The sequence below is a fragment of the Suillus fuscotomentosus genome (genome assembly GCF_016647785.1).
Source record: "Suillus fuscotomentosus strain FC203 chromosome Unknown F5891scaffold_128, whole genome shotgun sequence".
Classification (NCBI taxonomy): domain Eukaryota; kingdom Fungi; phylum Basidiomycota; class Agaricomycetes; order Boletales; family Suillaceae; genus Suillus; species Suillus fuscotomentosus.
In genome coordinates this window covers 328-16,282 of record NW_024539640.1, presented here as the reverse complement: position 1 = coordinate 16,282, position 15,955 = coordinate 328, and the positions used below count along the sequence as shown (strand labels likewise).

At 45.8% G+C, this 15,955-nt stretch overlaps 3 protein-coding genes across 3 annotated transcripts; 1 reads left to right on the top strand and 2 right to left on the bottom strand.

The window, feature by feature from the left end:
* The first annotated feature begins 6,000 nt into the window (after positions 1-6,000).
* Positions 6,001-7,025, top strand: F5891DRAFT_1069654 (uncharacterized protein). Its single transcript, XM_041363247.1, has 2 exons — positions 6,001-6,954; positions 7,003-7,025. The coding sequence occupies exon 1, from the start codon at positions 6,329-6,331 to the stop codon at positions 6,656-6,658; it is 330 nt and encodes a 109-aa protein (XP_041218070.1). The 5' UTR covers positions 6,001-6,328; the 3' UTR covers positions 6,659-6,954; positions 7,003-7,025.
* A 1,964-nt stretch (positions 7,026-8,989) lies between these two features.
* Positions 8,990-11,462, bottom strand: F5891DRAFT_1069643 (major facilitator superfamily domain-containing protein). Its single transcript, XM_041363246.1, has 11 exons — positions 11,344-11,462; positions 11,177-11,284; positions 11,009-11,123; positions 10,890-10,957; positions 10,708-10,838; positions 10,454-10,656; positions 10,174-10,403; positions 9,981-10,116; positions 9,719-9,927; positions 9,485-9,659; positions 8,990-9,417 (listed from the first exon to the last, which is right to left on the bottom strand). The coding sequence occupies exons 1-11, from the start codon at positions 11,353-11,355 to the stop codon at positions 9,308-9,310; spliced, it is 1,497 nt and encodes a 498-aa protein (XP_041218069.1). The 5' UTR covers positions 11,356-11,462; the 3' UTR covers positions 8,990-9,307.
* Positions 11,463-12,386: 924 nt separating this feature from the next.
* On the bottom strand, positions 12,387-15,263 carry F5891DRAFT_1069634 (major facilitator superfamily domain-containing protein). Its single transcript, XM_041363245.1, has 11 exons — positions 14,803-15,263; positions 14,645-14,752; positions 14,478-14,592; positions 14,357-14,424; positions 14,178-14,308; positions 13,916-14,118; positions 13,636-13,865; positions 13,442-13,577; positions 13,182-13,390; positions 12,948-13,122; positions 12,387-12,884 (listed from the first exon to the last, which is right to left on the bottom strand). The coding sequence occupies exons 1-11, from the start codon at positions 14,929-14,931 to the stop codon at positions 12,766-12,768; spliced, it is 1,623 nt and encodes a 540-aa protein (XP_041218068.1). The 5' UTR covers positions 14,932-15,263; the 3' UTR covers positions 12,387-12,765.
* Positions 15,264-15,955: the final 692 nt, after the last annotated feature.

The window sequence follows — 15,955 nt, the reverse complement described above, 5'->3', positions numbered from 1 at the left end:
TGCCCACTCTGTCACTCAATCGCTCATCCTCGTGGACTATGTCCCTTCCCCAATGTCCCTCTCTGGAACGGTCCCAAACACAACGCCAACCCGAGACCCTCCAACACGAACACGAGGGGTAGAGGAAGGGGAAGGAGAACCCCTGCTTAAGCTCTACATATAGACCCTGTCGCGACCAGCTATCTGTACATGCACCTGTAACCACCTGAACATCTTACCTCCCTAGCTACATATCTCGTTGCCCTACCTCCTACAAGCCTTGTATCCCTGTACTCGAATATAACCCCCGCTCCCCAGAAAAACTAAAACTTGAAGGATACGAAATGCGGCCTTAACTCTGACCTTAAGCTGCAAACCCTCGTAAGCTAGATCCCTGGGATGAGATCTAACATATTTACCCATGACCCAAATATACTGGTCGCAGTAGCGGGACAGGAAAGTCATGGCAGTCCCAACGGCAATTGCCAAAAACGGAGGCCTATTTAGGCCAAGGATTCGTCGTGCTGAGAAGCTGAAGTGACCACGAAAGGTATGGTGAAATCAGAGTTTACCAATCCAGAAGTGCGAACATATATCCACCGTGGCTATCCGGGATATGGTAGCCCTCACCTCCTGATGGTCGTATCGGACGGTGCAGTAGACCGACCACTTCGTCTCAAAATATTAACTCAAACTCTCAATTCGGTTCGTTCCCCGGTCTTGGTCTAAGCCTTCCGAGTATTGGAGGGGGAGGATTTCAAACCGCCGGATCCTCCCCCAATGAGAACACACGGGAGATAGGAGGTGGATCCTCACAAATGCCAAACCAGGCTATCCTAAACCAAAGCGGCACCACACGCAGAAAGAAAAAATTGAGAGCAAACATTCATATTGCAACCCTGAACATCAAAGGGCGAGCATCTCAACATCTAGGACATAGTAACATATCAAAATGGCCTATAATACAACATATTATGAGAGAGAAAAAGATTGGAATCCTATGCCTACAAGAAACTCACTTGAACGACGAACATGAGACACAAATAGAGACCTTGTTCTCGAGAAGACTGAAAGTTATCAATTCAAAAGACCCTAACCGCCCAGGAACATCAGCGGGAGTCGCTTTTGTTATAAATCAAGAGCTTACCAATGCCGACAATACCGAAACCTTCGAACTTATCCAAGGAAGAGCGATGGCCCTCATAATTAAATGGCATAATAACGAAAAACTTACCATCCTAAATGTATATGCCCCGAATAACATCACTCAACACCCAGAATTCTGGGAAAAGATCAATGAAAAATGGCAAGAAAATAACTTACCGCACCCAGATTTCATGTTAGGCGACTTCAACCTAACAGAAGACCCATTAGATAGAGCACCAGCGAAACTAGACAATGAAAACGCAATCAGCGCACTAAGAGACTTAAGAAACCGACTAAACGTACAGGACACATGGAGAGAAACACACCCATCAGAAAGATTATTCACCTTCTACAGCAACACAAACTCACACTCGAGACTAGACAGAATCTATGTCTCACCCAGACACGACCAAAACATATGCGACTGGACCTCATGCACCTCAGCAGTACCGACAGACCACCGAATGGTCTCAATACGCTTCGCTCCAGCAAACACCCCATTCATAGGACGAGGACGTTGGTCATGGCCGCTAGGTCTAATCAATGACCCAAATCTAATTAAAAAAATAAGTGACCTCGGCAGGGTAGCACAACGAAAAATAAAAGAACAAACCGAACGAAGAAACGAAGACCCGAACCCACAAAAAATATGGGAGGACTTCAAAATGCAAATAAGCCAAGAAGCCCGCAAAACAGCCAAAGATCATCTTAACAAAATAAGACAGCGCACCAAAAAGCTGGAAGACGACCTTAGGACTACAGTAGAAAACAACGACATAGACACGAACGAGCTCACCAGACGCCACAAAGCCTGGCTTGAAAGCGAAATCAACCACCTAGAAAAGAAGAGTCATAAAAACTTACAACTCCACTCACAAGCAAAATGGGTGGCAACAGGGGAAACAATAAGCAAATACTGGTCGAAAATAAACAGCATCAAAAAACCAAGAGACGTAATACACAAACTGAAAATACCAAATACAAACCGTTTCGCCACACACTCGGACAAAATGGCGGACATCGCAAGAGACTATCATGAGAACCTTCAGAAAGACAATCAGCCCCCAGAAACAGAAGAAATAAGAGAAAGAACAAGAGATCAGATAAAGAGAGAAATCCTGCAACAACAAAAACTTGAAAACCCACACTCACCGCTACATAACCTCCTAAACGAGAAACAGATACATGACGCACTATATACATCAAAAGCGGGCAGCGCAGCAGGGCTAGATGGAATTCCTTATGAAATCTGGAAACACCTAGACCAACAACACATACTAGATCAACAACAAGAACGACCTAGCTTTGACATAATTAAGACACTTACGATGATAATAAACGATATACAAATACACGGCATCGAGGAACAATCAGAATTCGCCCTCAGATGGATGTGCCCGATCTACAAGAAAAAGGACCGAACAGAGATAGAAAACTACCGCCCCATTACACTCCTAAATACAGACTACAAGATCCTAACAAAAGTGTTAGCAATGCAACTAGCGAAAGAGGTACATACCCTCGTTCATCCAGACCAGAGCGGATTCATCCCGAAAAGGTCAATCTTTGATCCGATACGTCTAGCGAAAGTCATGATAGAATACGCCGATATAGCAGAGGAAGATGGAGCCCTGATAGCTCTAGATCAGGAGAAGGCCTATGATAAAATCAAACATGATTACCTAATAGAAACATTAGAAATGTTCAACCTCCCGCCGATGTTTGTTCAAACAATAAAAGCACTGTATAAAAATGCCTACACGAAGGTCGCAATAAATGGCATAATGAGCTCACCTTTCAAAGTGACAAGAGGCGTCAGACAAGGAGACCCGCTATCCTGCTTACTCTTCGACCTAGCAATAGAACCATTAGCATGCTCACTAAGAAACTCAGAACACCTACAGGGATACAACGTCCCAAATATAACAAACAAAATAATAGTCAATCTATATGCCGATGATACGACAATATTCCTGAATAAAGATGACAGATACAGTGATCTCGAGAGAATTCTATCAAAATGGTGTTTAGCTTCCGGAGCCAAATTCAACCTAGAAAAAACGGAAATCCTACCTATTGGCTCAAAAACTCATAGAGAACGAGTCATATCCACTCGAAAACTAAACCAAAATGATCAGCCGCTCGAGAACAACATTAAAATTGCACCTGATGGCCATCACATAAGATCTTTAGGTGCATGGATAGGAAATAAGACAGACGATGCGACACCCTGGGAACCCATCTTAAACAAAATCAACAACGCACTTAAAATCTGGAACAAAAGTCACCCGAACCTAGACGGAAAAAGACTAATAATACAAATGATAGTCGGAGGAATGATGCAATTCCTCACAAAGGCACAAGGAATGCCTAAACATATAGAATCAGCGTTAATAAAAATCACCAGGAACTTTATCTGGAATGACGCGCGCTCCCCTCCCATTAACCTGGAACAACTGTACCAACCAAGAGAATCTGGAGGTCTCAACCTACTAGACATTAAATCCAGGAACGAAGCAATTGAAATAACTTGGGTTAAAACATACCTGGAAATAATGCCGACACGGCCAACCTGGGCCTACGTCATAGACCTGCTGATAAATAACCTAAAAACGAAAAAGAACGTCAATGACGGGAACAAATTAGACAACTTCTTTCTCCAAAATTGGAATCCACCGACCAAAGGGCCCAACTCAAAACTCCTTCCCAACGAAGCACTAAAAATAGTACAAACTGCCAAACAACATAATATAATCTTCGCCCCAATTAAAATGTCCAAAGACATCAAAAAACAACTTCCGGCATGGAATAACATAGGCGCCCCAAAAAATACGTACCATAAATCCAAAAACAAATGCCTGCAAGAAACACATAACATAAAGAACATTAAAAACCTGATTAAATGTAGAAAAAGACTGACGCGCCTAAGAGGAGACCCGCTCCACATCCCACAAAAAACCTGTGCATGCTCTGACTGCAAACGAGATAGAGCCAAAGGATGCAAAAACCCTCACAACTGCGCACAAGTAGCCAACGAAATCTTGAGTAAACTAGCCCCAAAATTCGACACGAAATCAAAACCAAGGAAAGACAACCTATCGTTGACTCACCACAGAAAAGAGAAAAACAATCAGGCTCACATACGCCGCACGGGAGAGATACTCTTTGACCCGACAATCACCATAAGATCTAACGTAAATGAAGGCTTCAGAATCTTTGCAAAACCAGAACTTATATCACTCACCCCGGCACACAGGCTGCGAGCGCCGATAAGAGGCCTAAATCTAATACAAGATAAATTAACAATCTACACAGATGGCTCGTGTATCAACAACGGGAAAAAGGATGCACGTTGCGGAAGCGGAATATGGATAAACGAGAATCACCCAAACAACCAAGCCATCAAGATCCCAGGCAAGAGACAATCAAACCAAATCGCTGAAGTAGCAGCAATCCTCATAGCACTACAACAAACCGCTCTATATATCCCTATAACCTTCGTCACAGACTCCAAATACGCCATAGAAGGATTAACCAAAAACTTACCAGACTGGGAAGACAGAGGATGGATAGACGTCGAAAATAGCGAATATTTAAGAGCAACCACCTATCACCTGAGAAAAAGATCAGCTCAAACATCGTTTATATGGGTTAAAGGGCATAACGGCCACCACGGTAATGAACAAGCCGACCGGCTAGCAAACAAAGGAGCAAACAAAGCAAACGAGGACATAATTGACCTCTCAGTACCGGACGAATTCAACCTACAAGGTGCAGCACTGTCAGAAATTACGCAAGCAAGAGCATACAAAGGAATATGCACAAAAGCTAAAATAAAACCAAGAACAAAGACCACTAGTAACCTTGATATCACGAGATATGCGATACAGACCCTAACCGGTCACCTAGAAGAGGACGCAGCGATCTGGAGAGGATGCAGAAATAAGGACCTACCACGGAAAATACAACAATTCCTCTACAAAACGATACATGGTGCATACCGTATCGGAGAATACTGGTCAAACATCCCCACCTATGAATACCGAGCGAAATGCTCACACTGCCAAGCAGAAATTGAAACATTTGAACATATTATGATTGAATGCCCAAATAATACACGCACCACGATTTGGAACCTCGCGAGCAACCTCTGGCCTGCGAGATATGGAGCATGGCCCAGAATAACAGCAGGGACCATAATGGGCTGTGGAAACATTAACAGAATCCCAATAAACGGACAAAATGGAGGAATCCCAGATGAACAACAAAATAACAATCAGAAAGGAAGATCAAGACTTCTAAGAATTCTGATATCGGAATCGGCGCACCTAATTTGGACTCTAAGATGCGACAAAACGATAAACGGAGTACAACACTCCGAGCAAACAGTAACCAAAAGATGGACAACAATAATAAACAAGAGACTACAGACCGACAGAATCACTGCCAAGGTAATCATACGGAAAGAGGCGTACAGAAATCTAGTCACAGCCACCTGGGCTGACGTAATCACAACAAACACAAACCACAACAAAAACTGGGCTATCGCCCTTGAGGTTTTAGTGGGTATCATACCACCCAGGCCCTCTACGAACGAGGCTCCCAGGTAGTCATAGAGTCCCACACACCCACCAAATGGTAGGAGTGCGTAAGTGCATTTTCCCTCGGAACGGTGTTCCTAGAACACCGCTATAGCGCGTACTTGTAGAGCTAGACTTAGTCAGTTGCTGCAAATACACATCGCTTGTCCAAAAAAAAAAAAAAAAGAACCCGGACGCATCACGTGGTCATAAAACTAAATAGCTGGGAATTATCATTTGATCATCGACAATACATGGCAATAGTCTGATGGAAAAGATGATGATGCGGCTGCCAGGTGTCTTGAGTTCAACTCAAACAACTAGCATCTTTTTTTCAAAGTACCAATCGTCGACTACATTCCTTGTTCCGATTGATCTGGAGGACTTCTCATATTGCCGACCCCATCTCCGCCCAGCGCCCCCGAGATTGAAACGGGTCGGATTGCAGCAGGCCCTCCTGAGCGGGTTACATTCTGCAACGACTCTAGACAACACGTTCAGGGTTCTTGGGAGGCTGGCCAAGCTGAAGTGCGCCAACCTGTTCGACTCTTCCCCAAACTGGCTTCGAAACCTCTTTACTCTGTCCCTACGGTGGTGCATGAACATCATGTGTAATCACCAGCATGATGAGGCTCTGGATAACCTTCTGTCATCCAACCGCAGGTTTAGCTGCTGAGGATTACATTATCCGAAATTTCTCGAAATCGAATATCACGCTCAGCACTGGGTTGATACCGCGCCCCTATAGCGATATGCTCGCTCTGATTCCAACTCCGTTCGTCGTTTTGGTTATTGTGATGAATCCGGCCGGATGGTCTAGGGATCTATACACCCGGACAATCGGACTCATCATTTCCTACGGGCCAACCAGGGCATCAAACCATCCGGAGTTCCCGGACTCTACTCGTGGCAGCTGTTGCAAGCCAAACTCAATCGGATGTGACTCGAAATGACTCTTTCGTCGTTTTCTGGCCTATTGATTGTCAAATCAAAGTTTCTTCTCGGTTTATCAGCTGGCCGATCCTTTTTGGTGCTAGGGAAGGAGTTCATCTCGATGCGCCTACATTCTCATGCTCTCTTCCTCCTTACACTTCTTCCCCTCAGCAACACACCGTGGTCTTCATGCACCGCATTGCTCCCTGAAGTGATTTTCCGGTGCAATATTGCCTCATGCCGAGGTATATAGTATCTCCGAGGTGAATTGTCGTGAGTATGGTGATCACGATGACGAACTCGTGAGTGTTTAATTGTACACATGTTCGCTGTGTGCTCGGATAAAGATAAATCCATCCTGCAGGAGAGGGTGGAGTTTACGAAAAAATTAATCGTGTATGCACCACGATGGTGCATCATGTGAATTGACGAGTGTAACGGGCTGGAACGAGCTGCATTGTTCAGCTTCCGATTCAATTTTTAGTGTCCTAATTTTTTATTCCAGATGACGATCGATGAGGCCTTGCGCAGCTGTTGAAATGAAGCATGCACCCACCTTGGCCTGCTAAATTACATCACCGTGACGAATAGATGACAAACATCTGCGGACTGCGGTATTACGCTCATGGCGTTCGCCTCGCACAGTGCCATTGAATATTTCAACTCTAGTACGTCGAATTCAATTTCACTATGAGCAACGAGTACGCAAACAATGGCCAAAAGGGATAAAATGCTTGTAAATGATTGTTTCATCTCTTTTGATTTTTTTAGCGATTATGTCAACCTGACACGCACGCAAAGGTGTAAAAGTAGTGGGTCGTAATAGGTAAATATTGTTCATTCTCCCGGTGCTACAGATAATTATATATGTGCGCTTCCCAGAATATCCGACAGTCTCAAAACTGTTTCCTGTACCTACACCCAACAACCTAGCTCCGAAGAACTCGAAAAAAAAACACAACAAAAATGGCGAACGAAGATCGAAAACATGCTGAACGAAGTGTTTTGTAATAAATAAAGTGAAGTGGTGGTATTACTCGTTAAACCCTGTGCCGTTGCTTAAACACTACAGAGCATGTGACATTGTCCTGGTTATCAAGGAGCAGTGTCTGGAGCTACAACCAACAACGGTGACTACCATCGTTTTCCGAATCATATAATCATTTCCACTTACGTTTGTATATGAATGGAACAGTGTGCATCGCGTTCATGCAATGATGCAATAACAACCTCCGGAGCTCGACTGTGACTCCTCCTCCACTGGTGCTGACGACGCAGGGCCCCTCTCACCGTCAACGGACAGAATAGCAAAGATGTTTGAGAACGAGTCCATTGCTCTGGGATAGGGCGCGACTTGTACGAGTAGTCGAAGGTGTTGTATGAGAGATGGCAGTTGGATAAACTGCTGGTGAACGGTGAGTGAGTCGACCAAGAACGCATTGTCGACGCCCTTATATACCTTTGAACTGTAACAATTTCACCATTGAGAAAACTTGGCGAAATTCCGCATAAATCCTCCGTCCTATTTCATCGTAGTATCACTGTCCGACTGAGCACTGTCACACGCCCGCCATTGAGATTCCATCGAGGTAGACAATAGACTTACAAGCCTAACAGCGAATACTCATGAGATATCACTGTATCGTGTGACGATTCCGATGGGTAGGGGGAGAAGCATGACAATAAGGTCTTCCTAATCAGGCAGCCGTTGGAAGTAGTATTCATTGCACGGTTCAACGTTTCAAATTTCAACTCTGTAATGATGACGAATGTTATTGGACGTGCCTTGCACCCTAATGTATTGTTCGCCGAGATTGGTCGACCATACTCTGGAAGCTTGAGTCTTGACCTGGGGCGTGAACTTTATCGGCATCTGCGCTCCGAACATGATCCCAGCCAGCCTGAGTCACATCAGGCCTCAGGAGTCAGGAGTCGGGACGTGACCCACCAGTGTTCTCAGAGCACGAGTCCCTGATCATATGACGTACCACCAGGTTGCGCCACGATTATCCCGAATCCTACGATGAACCCTATGAAACAAAAAGAGGCTCGCAGCGTCAGGACTCGGAAACACGTTTCATAGGCAATCTGGCAGTGTCCACTGGATGAAACATTGCGGGACTAACACATATTCGAGTTGGAAGAATACATCTATTCGACGTCGACAATGCCACAGCCGGAGTCACTACCAGGCTGTAGATAGGCTTATGACGTATCTGATTGTCGTCCTGAGACTAAACTCCAAGAAACCATCAGTCGAAGGTGTGCAGGCCCGGCGTAGATGCTCACACACAAAGCGTTTCAACTTGATCAATCCATCGCGAGCGGTGCATGGCTCATTCACACGAGTCTCAAAGAACACTGAATTTCATTCTACGCGCAATAGTACGAAGACATTCATGTGTTGATGCCTTGTCATGTACATTTTGAGGGAAAAGAATTTGAATACGGCCACTGCATGTTGGATATTGATAATGCTTTACGAGTAAGGACAGAAATGTGCTGCGAAAGTGTAGGTAGCATAGAGCATTCGTGGTGGTAGACAATTACTGCAATGTTGAATTGTAGTTTAATTCGGGGACGAGGGTACCTCAATTGAGTGGAAAGTGGAGGTGGTGGGATCGTGGTAGCATAGCATCGTGTGTGGTCGTTGGTAGCTATGGGTGCGACTAGTTGTCCTCAGACTCGACTATTGTCTTATCACTGGCAGCATGCTGGAGGGTTTTCTTGTCTCCAACAATCCCAACACCGTGAAGGCAGAGCGCTGCCAGCAGCGCAGCTATTCACCACAATAATACAAATCGTCAACAACGCACTCTCAACCAGGCCGAATTTGCAGTACTCACCCATAAGCGCAAATGAAGCACAGGTCCATTGCGCAGACCTATAACCTTTAAGCTGTGCGGAACGGGGCGCGTTGGTGCCAGCAGAGTTGAGGGTAACACCAACGTCAGCAGACTCGTTTTTGACCACGATGTTGAACACAAGCGTAGATACGGCAAGTCCGACTGCAATGCCGAGCTATTCCAAAGAAATTGACCTTAGTACAGGACAGTATTATCTGGTTTGACGCTGCTTGCCTGTGCCATAGTTTGAAACATAGCTCCAGCAACGCTGCGCTCGTGTGGGAGCGCGATTTTGGCGATGAAAATCGTACCAGAGGAGTACACAAAATCAGCTCCGAACACGACAAGAACCGCGGACGGGAAACCAAACGCCCAATACGTTACGGTTGGGTCAATCAGCGCAAACAAGATAGCGGCAGATGCTGTTAGTAGCGTTCCGCTCACTGGACGACAAGTTAGCCCCACATGTTACAACGATCCTCGCACAAAGCCATACCTGCAAAGATGATCAAAGGCAATTTGCCAACAAACATTGCAACCAAGACGTTGCACAAACATCCAACGACGAACATTGGAATGAACCGGAGCATAGTTTCTATAGGTGAGAGCAAAAGGTAGTCTTGGTAGTACAACTTGAATAGAGCGAAGTCAGCGTTTTCATTCCTCCGAGTGGAGAAACATGGACATACCTGAACCCAGAAGCTCCAGCTCATGAAACCACTCCAATTGAGGAATGCAATGACGAGAATGACAGCCATCCTGCCCTTTGCTCGCGTCCAAAGCGAAAGACTCATCAATGGCGGTGGTCTCCATGCGGACGGTGCTCTGGATGGATCATCTAAACCTTGCTCCAAGTGTCGCTCCCAAAGAAGAAACAGCAAAACCATGATAATCCCGACAATTAGAAGAGTAATAATGTCTGGCAATGATTATGCAATTCAGCAATACATGACACAGAAGAAGTCTTACATGGAGTTTTCCAGCCCTGAGGAGCAACTTCTCCTTGACCAAGTACAAATAAAATTAGAACCAAACCGACGGTGACGAGGGTAACACCGATCCAGTCGACAGCTTCCGCCGAAGTAACATCCGCATCGAATGAAATCATACCGGAAATACCCGTGAGAGCAGACATTGCTGCAACCAGATAAAATGGAGAGCGCCAGTGCGTCCTTTACGAGGACATCAAAACTTCAGCATCTGATATGAATAACATAACGTACGATGTTATCTGTGTGAGGACACCGCCGATGATCATGCCAAATGCGCCGCCGACAGGAGCGCCTGCTGCAAATGTCGCGAAAGCTACTGAACGCATTCTAGATGGAGGGAATGCGTGGGCCAGGATACCGAGCTGACAAACTGCATGAGAATTCGAGTTCGAAGAAGTATACAAAATGCTCACTGCGGACGGTATCGTAGCGGCGGCACCCATGCCTTGGAAGGCGCGCAAAATGACGAGGGTAGTACCACCTGTGATGACAGTGTAAATGGCTAGAGCTGACGGACAAATGTGGCACTCACTTTGTGCAAAGCCACAACCAAGAGAAAATGCGACTTGAGAGAAAGTACCGATCATGAAGGCCTTCTTCCGACCATAGATATCTGCCAACCTGCCAAAGAACAAGAGAAAGCAACCCTAAGAGGGAAGTAAGCCTGAATGTAGAAAGATCAAGAGAAATAATGATGCACCGAACTGAGGGAATAGGCCGATACGAGCCACTGCAGTTCCTCTTCCTTGATATTGAGGTCCTTTTCAATAGTCGGGAGGGAGATAGAGGCAGAACTGGTATTAGTGACCTATGAATAGCAAGCCATCATAAAAAATATCGCAGATTATTATTACAATGAAGACATACATTGACCACCATCGCAGCGGTGCATGTCGCGATGATGAAGATGGATCGCCAAAGACTGCGCTGTACATCATGTTGCTTGGCCTTCTCCAGGCCACTGAAATCTTGACGGATTGGTGAACGGGTAAGCTCCTTGGACATTACTTGTCGTGTTTCCCGGAAATGATAGTACAGCGCTCGAGGGAGGATAGCCTGAGATTCATCATGGGCCGCAATCGAACGACTAAACTTGAGTGCTCGTGTTGTTCGGGTCAAGAAAAATCCCCGCTAGCTCGTGCGGAAGCAATTTATGTGTAATTATTGATTAACCGGATCTCGGTCGAACATTCATCGACATCTGCCGAATACCAGAAGGAGAACTGATCACGCGTAAATTGTAGCGGCGAGTGACGGTGTAGGTGGAGTGTCTCGACTTCCCCTGTGTCAGAAAAACCTAAACGTACCTCGGAAGACTTCTATGGTTTCCAATAACGTTGTAGTAGAGACTTCCTGGTACAATTAATGAATAGTTGGTAGTCATAGAGGTCAAATTGTAATCGATGTGCTAAAAATGACAATTACAGCCAACAAATACGTCATGCTACAATTCGAAGTTGAACCCGATGATCAACATGGTGACCGCTCGGTTTTGCAAAAACTTGCCGCCTATCTGACCTTCTCATAGGAAACAGAAATTACCTTGCAAAATCCATGGTTGCATGACCATATGCAAGAAGAGTAGGCACGATGGATTACCATGGCATGGAGAGTATTGAATACCGCCGGCACAATCGGCAATTCAAACACCGTGCTTCTGCAAAAGCTTCTCTCGACCAGCCTGGCTACGCGTCGGTTTGTGCTTGGCCATATTATGACATTATGTTTCTCCTTCGATATATCCTTACGCTAGTGACTATAAAACTATGAGTACAGTGCTCTGAACATCTCACTTCTTTTCCCGAGATTAACGGCCAGTAGATACACTGTTTTCCTGTCGCAATGCCAGTAGTTGAGTCATTTTGCAAGTTTCCTGATGTAGCCGAGGGGTGCATGACATCACAAGAAGATACGAGTCTCAAAGAACACTATATTCCATTCTATGTGCGATGATGGCGTGGAGATACCTTGTGGAGTACATACCAACCAGTGGTGAGGAAAAAAGCATCTGTACGCAACCACTACACGTCAAATAAACTAATCAAGAAAGCAACGCCAGTCGCAACCATGCGTCGTGCAAGATCAAGAAAAAAAACACGAATAGCGCTTTACGGATAAAGACAGAGTGTTAGAAACGAGTGTAAATAGTATAGATCTTTCGCGGCAGAAGAGAATTAGTCCAATGTCGAATTGTAGTTTGATTCGGAAACGAGTGTACGATTGAATAGAGAGGGTGGGATGATGGCGCTGTGTGTCGTCGTTGTTGGATATCTGTATAGATGGGTGGATCTAGCCGTCCTTGGATTCGAATCGCTCGGCTATTGTCTGATCACTGTCAACATGCTTGAGGGTCTTCTTGTGTCCAACAATCCCAACACCGTGAAGGCAGAGAGCTGCCAGCAGCGCAGCTATTCACCGTGACAATACACATCAACAAAGCACTCAACCCAGGCCAAATTCGCAATACTCACCCATAAGCGCAAACGCAGCGCAAGTCCATTGCGCAGATCTATAACCCTTCAGCTGTGCGGAAAGGGGGGCGTTGGTGCCAGCAGAGTTGAGGGTAACACCAAGGTCAGCAGACTCGTTTTTGACCACGATGTTGAACACAAGCGTTGATACAGCAAGTCCAACTGCAGCGCCAAGCTATCCCAAATAAATCGACCTCAGAACGAAACATTAACAGTCAGTTTGATGCTGCTTGCCTGTGCCATAGTTTGAAAAAGAGCTCCAGCAACGCTTTGCTCATGTGGGAGTGCGATCTTGGCGATGAAAATCATACCAGCGGAGTACACAAGATCAGCTCCGACCACGATAAGAATTGTGGACGGGAAGCAAAACGCCCAATACGTTGCGGTCGGGTCAATCAGCGCAAGCAGAATGGGGGCGAGTGCTGTCAGTAGCGTTCCGCCGACTGGACGACAGGTCAGCTTCACGTATTATGATATTTCTCACAAAGCCGTACCTGCAAAGACCACGAAAGACAATTTTCCAACAAACATTGCGACCAAAAAGTTGCACAAACATCCGACGACGAACATTGGAATGAACCGGAGCATAGTTTGCATAGGCGTGAGCAAAAGGTAGTTCTGATAGTACAACTTGAACAGAACGTAGTCAGCGTTCTCGTTCCCCCAAGGCAGCGGGACATGGACATACCTGAACCCAGAAGCTCCAGCTAGTGAAAGTACAGGAATTCAGGAATGAAATGGCGAGGATAACAGCCATCCGACCCCTTGCTCGCGTCCAAAGCGAGAGACTCATCAATGGCGGTGGTCTCCATGCGGACACTGCTCTGTATGGATCCTTTATACCTTGCTCCAAGTATCGCTCCCAAAGCAGGAACAGTGAAACCATGATGATCCCAACAGTTAGAAGGGCAACAATGTCTGGTAATAATTATGCATTTTAGCAATACGTGGCACAGAAGAAATCTTACATGGAGTCTTCCAGCCTTCAGAAGCAACTTCTCCTTGACCAAGCACAAATACGATCAAGACCAACCCAACAGTAACGACGGAAGCACCGATCCAGTCGACAGCTTCCGTCGAAGTAACATCCGCGTCGAATGAAATCATGCCGGAAACACCCGTTAGAGCAGACACTACTGCAACCAAGTAGAATGTGGAGCGCCAGTGCGACCTTTATACAAACATCAAGAAATTAGCGTCTCGCATGAACAACTTGTGCTTGTGACGTACGATGTTATCTGTACGAGAATACCACCGATGAGCATGCCAAATGCGCCGCCGACAGGAGCACCTGCTGCAAATGTTGCAAAAGCTATTGAACGCATTTTAGACGGAGGGAATGCATGCGCCAGGATACCGAGCTTTTAAACTGCATGAGAATTCCGGATCAAGATATACAAGATGCTCACTGAAGACGGTATCGTAGCGGCAGCACCAATGCCTTGAAAGGCACGCAAAATAACGAGGGTAGTGCCACCTGTGATAATAATGTAAACGGATGGAGCGGACCGATAGATAGGTGGCACTCACTCTGTGCAAAACCACAACCAAGAGAAAATGCGACTTGAGAGAGAGTTCCGATCATGAAGGCCTTCTTCCGACCATAGATATCCGCCAACCTGCCAAAGAACAAGAGAAAGCATCCCTAAAGGAAAGTAAGCCCGAATGCAAGAAGATGAAGAGAAGCAATGACGGACCGAACTGAGGGAATAGGCCGAGATGAGCCACTGCAGCTGCTCTTCCTTGATATTGAGGTCCCTTTCGATATTCGGGAGGGAGATAGAGACAGAACTGATATTAAAGACCTATAATCAATAATAAATAGCAAGCCGTCATGGTTACAATGAAGACATACGTTGATCACCATTGCAGCGGTGCATGTCGCGATGATGAAGATGGAACGCCAAAGACTGCGCTGTACGTCACGGTCCTTGGCCTCCTCCAAGCTAATGGAGTCTGACGAACGAGTAAGCCTCTTGGACATTACTCTTCGCGTTTCCTAGAAATTTGTGAACAGTGTAGAGTGCGAGGGAGAACGGTTCAATATTCATAATCGATAAATTGTCGCGACCTAATATATGGATCGTATGTGCTTGTAGTGTTGGCAGAGCCCGGTAGTTTTTTTTGCCAGCTGGTCTGTACCTGGCTAACGATAGAACGCGAATGGCAGAATTGGTGGAACTCCAGGTGATCAGAGACTCGCGCGAAAAGGTGATTTTGTATTCGATAGCAATGCTTAAAACCACTGGGAGGTCCCTCGAGCTCAGGCAGAGTCAACCTACAAGAAATTTTGATAGATTGGATTCGTGGCGACTGACACATGTCTAAATTTCAGTATTATGTAACTGGCATTTGATATCAGCGATGATGTTTTTCAAGGCTCTAATTCTATTCAGCCCACTATACCCTATAGTCATGTAAATCATCATTCAATTCGAGAACTGATCACCCGTAAATTAATGGTCTTGTAGCTTCCAAATAGAACATTCAATTAGGCAGACTAGTTCTACCGTCTGCTCAAGCCTCGGCACCCGGTGCATCGATAAGAAAAAAAAACCCACGACGAACGCCATAATGTCAAAAACTCCACCGCTGTCTAACTCGGAGTTGCAAATCGCTCTTACCGGCTGTGCTGATCCTCAGGCTTTAAGCTTAAGCTTCACCGGATATGGTCCATCCTAGCTGGCGGCCGCCCGCTCACTAGCACTAGCGCTATTTTCCAGTACCTCGAAAAAGCTCCCAACAGTTCCGCTATTACTGGATACGCATGCGGTACCGCGCTCACATCTCGACAACTCTCGCTCTAGTGCCAAAATACAGCTTCGAGATCGTGACAACGATCTGCCCAATGCATCACCCGAGCTTCGCCGAAAGGCTCGGACGCTTATTATGAACAAGACGGGCATTTGATGTCGGTGGGCTTGTCGGAGCGAAGGAATTTGATTTTGACGACTTGTAACCGGAGCGGGTTGAAACGCTGAACAAGGGAGTTAACTAGCATGTAAGTG

Coding starts and splice junctions, on each gene's coding strand:
- F5891DRAFT_1069643 (XM_041363246.1), bottom strand. Junction 9,660..9,718: donor TGTTTCAAACTATGGCACAG/GCAAGCAGCGTC, acceptor TCTTTGGAATAG/CTCGGCATTGCAGTCGGACT. Junction 9,418..9,484: donor TGCTTCATTTGCGCTTATGG/GTGAGTACTGCA, acceptor TGTGGTGAATAG/CTGCGCTGCTGGCAGCGCTC.
- F5891DRAFT_1069634 (XM_041363245.1), bottom strand. CDS start 14,931: ATGTCCAAGAGGCTTACTCGTTCGTCAGACTCCATTAGCTTGGAGGAG. Junction 14,119..14,177: donor ATTCTCGTACAGATAACATC/GTACGTCACAAG, acceptor GTTTGTATAAAG/GTCGCACTGGCGCTCCACAT. Junction 13,578..13,635: donor GCTGGAGCTTCTGGGTTCAG/GTATGTCCATGT, acceptor GTTCTGTTCAAG/TTGTACTATCAGAACTACCT.
- F5891DRAFT_1069654 (XM_041363247.1), top strand. CDS start 6,329: ATGATGAGGCTCTGGATAACCTTCTGTCATCCAACCGCAGGTTTAGCT.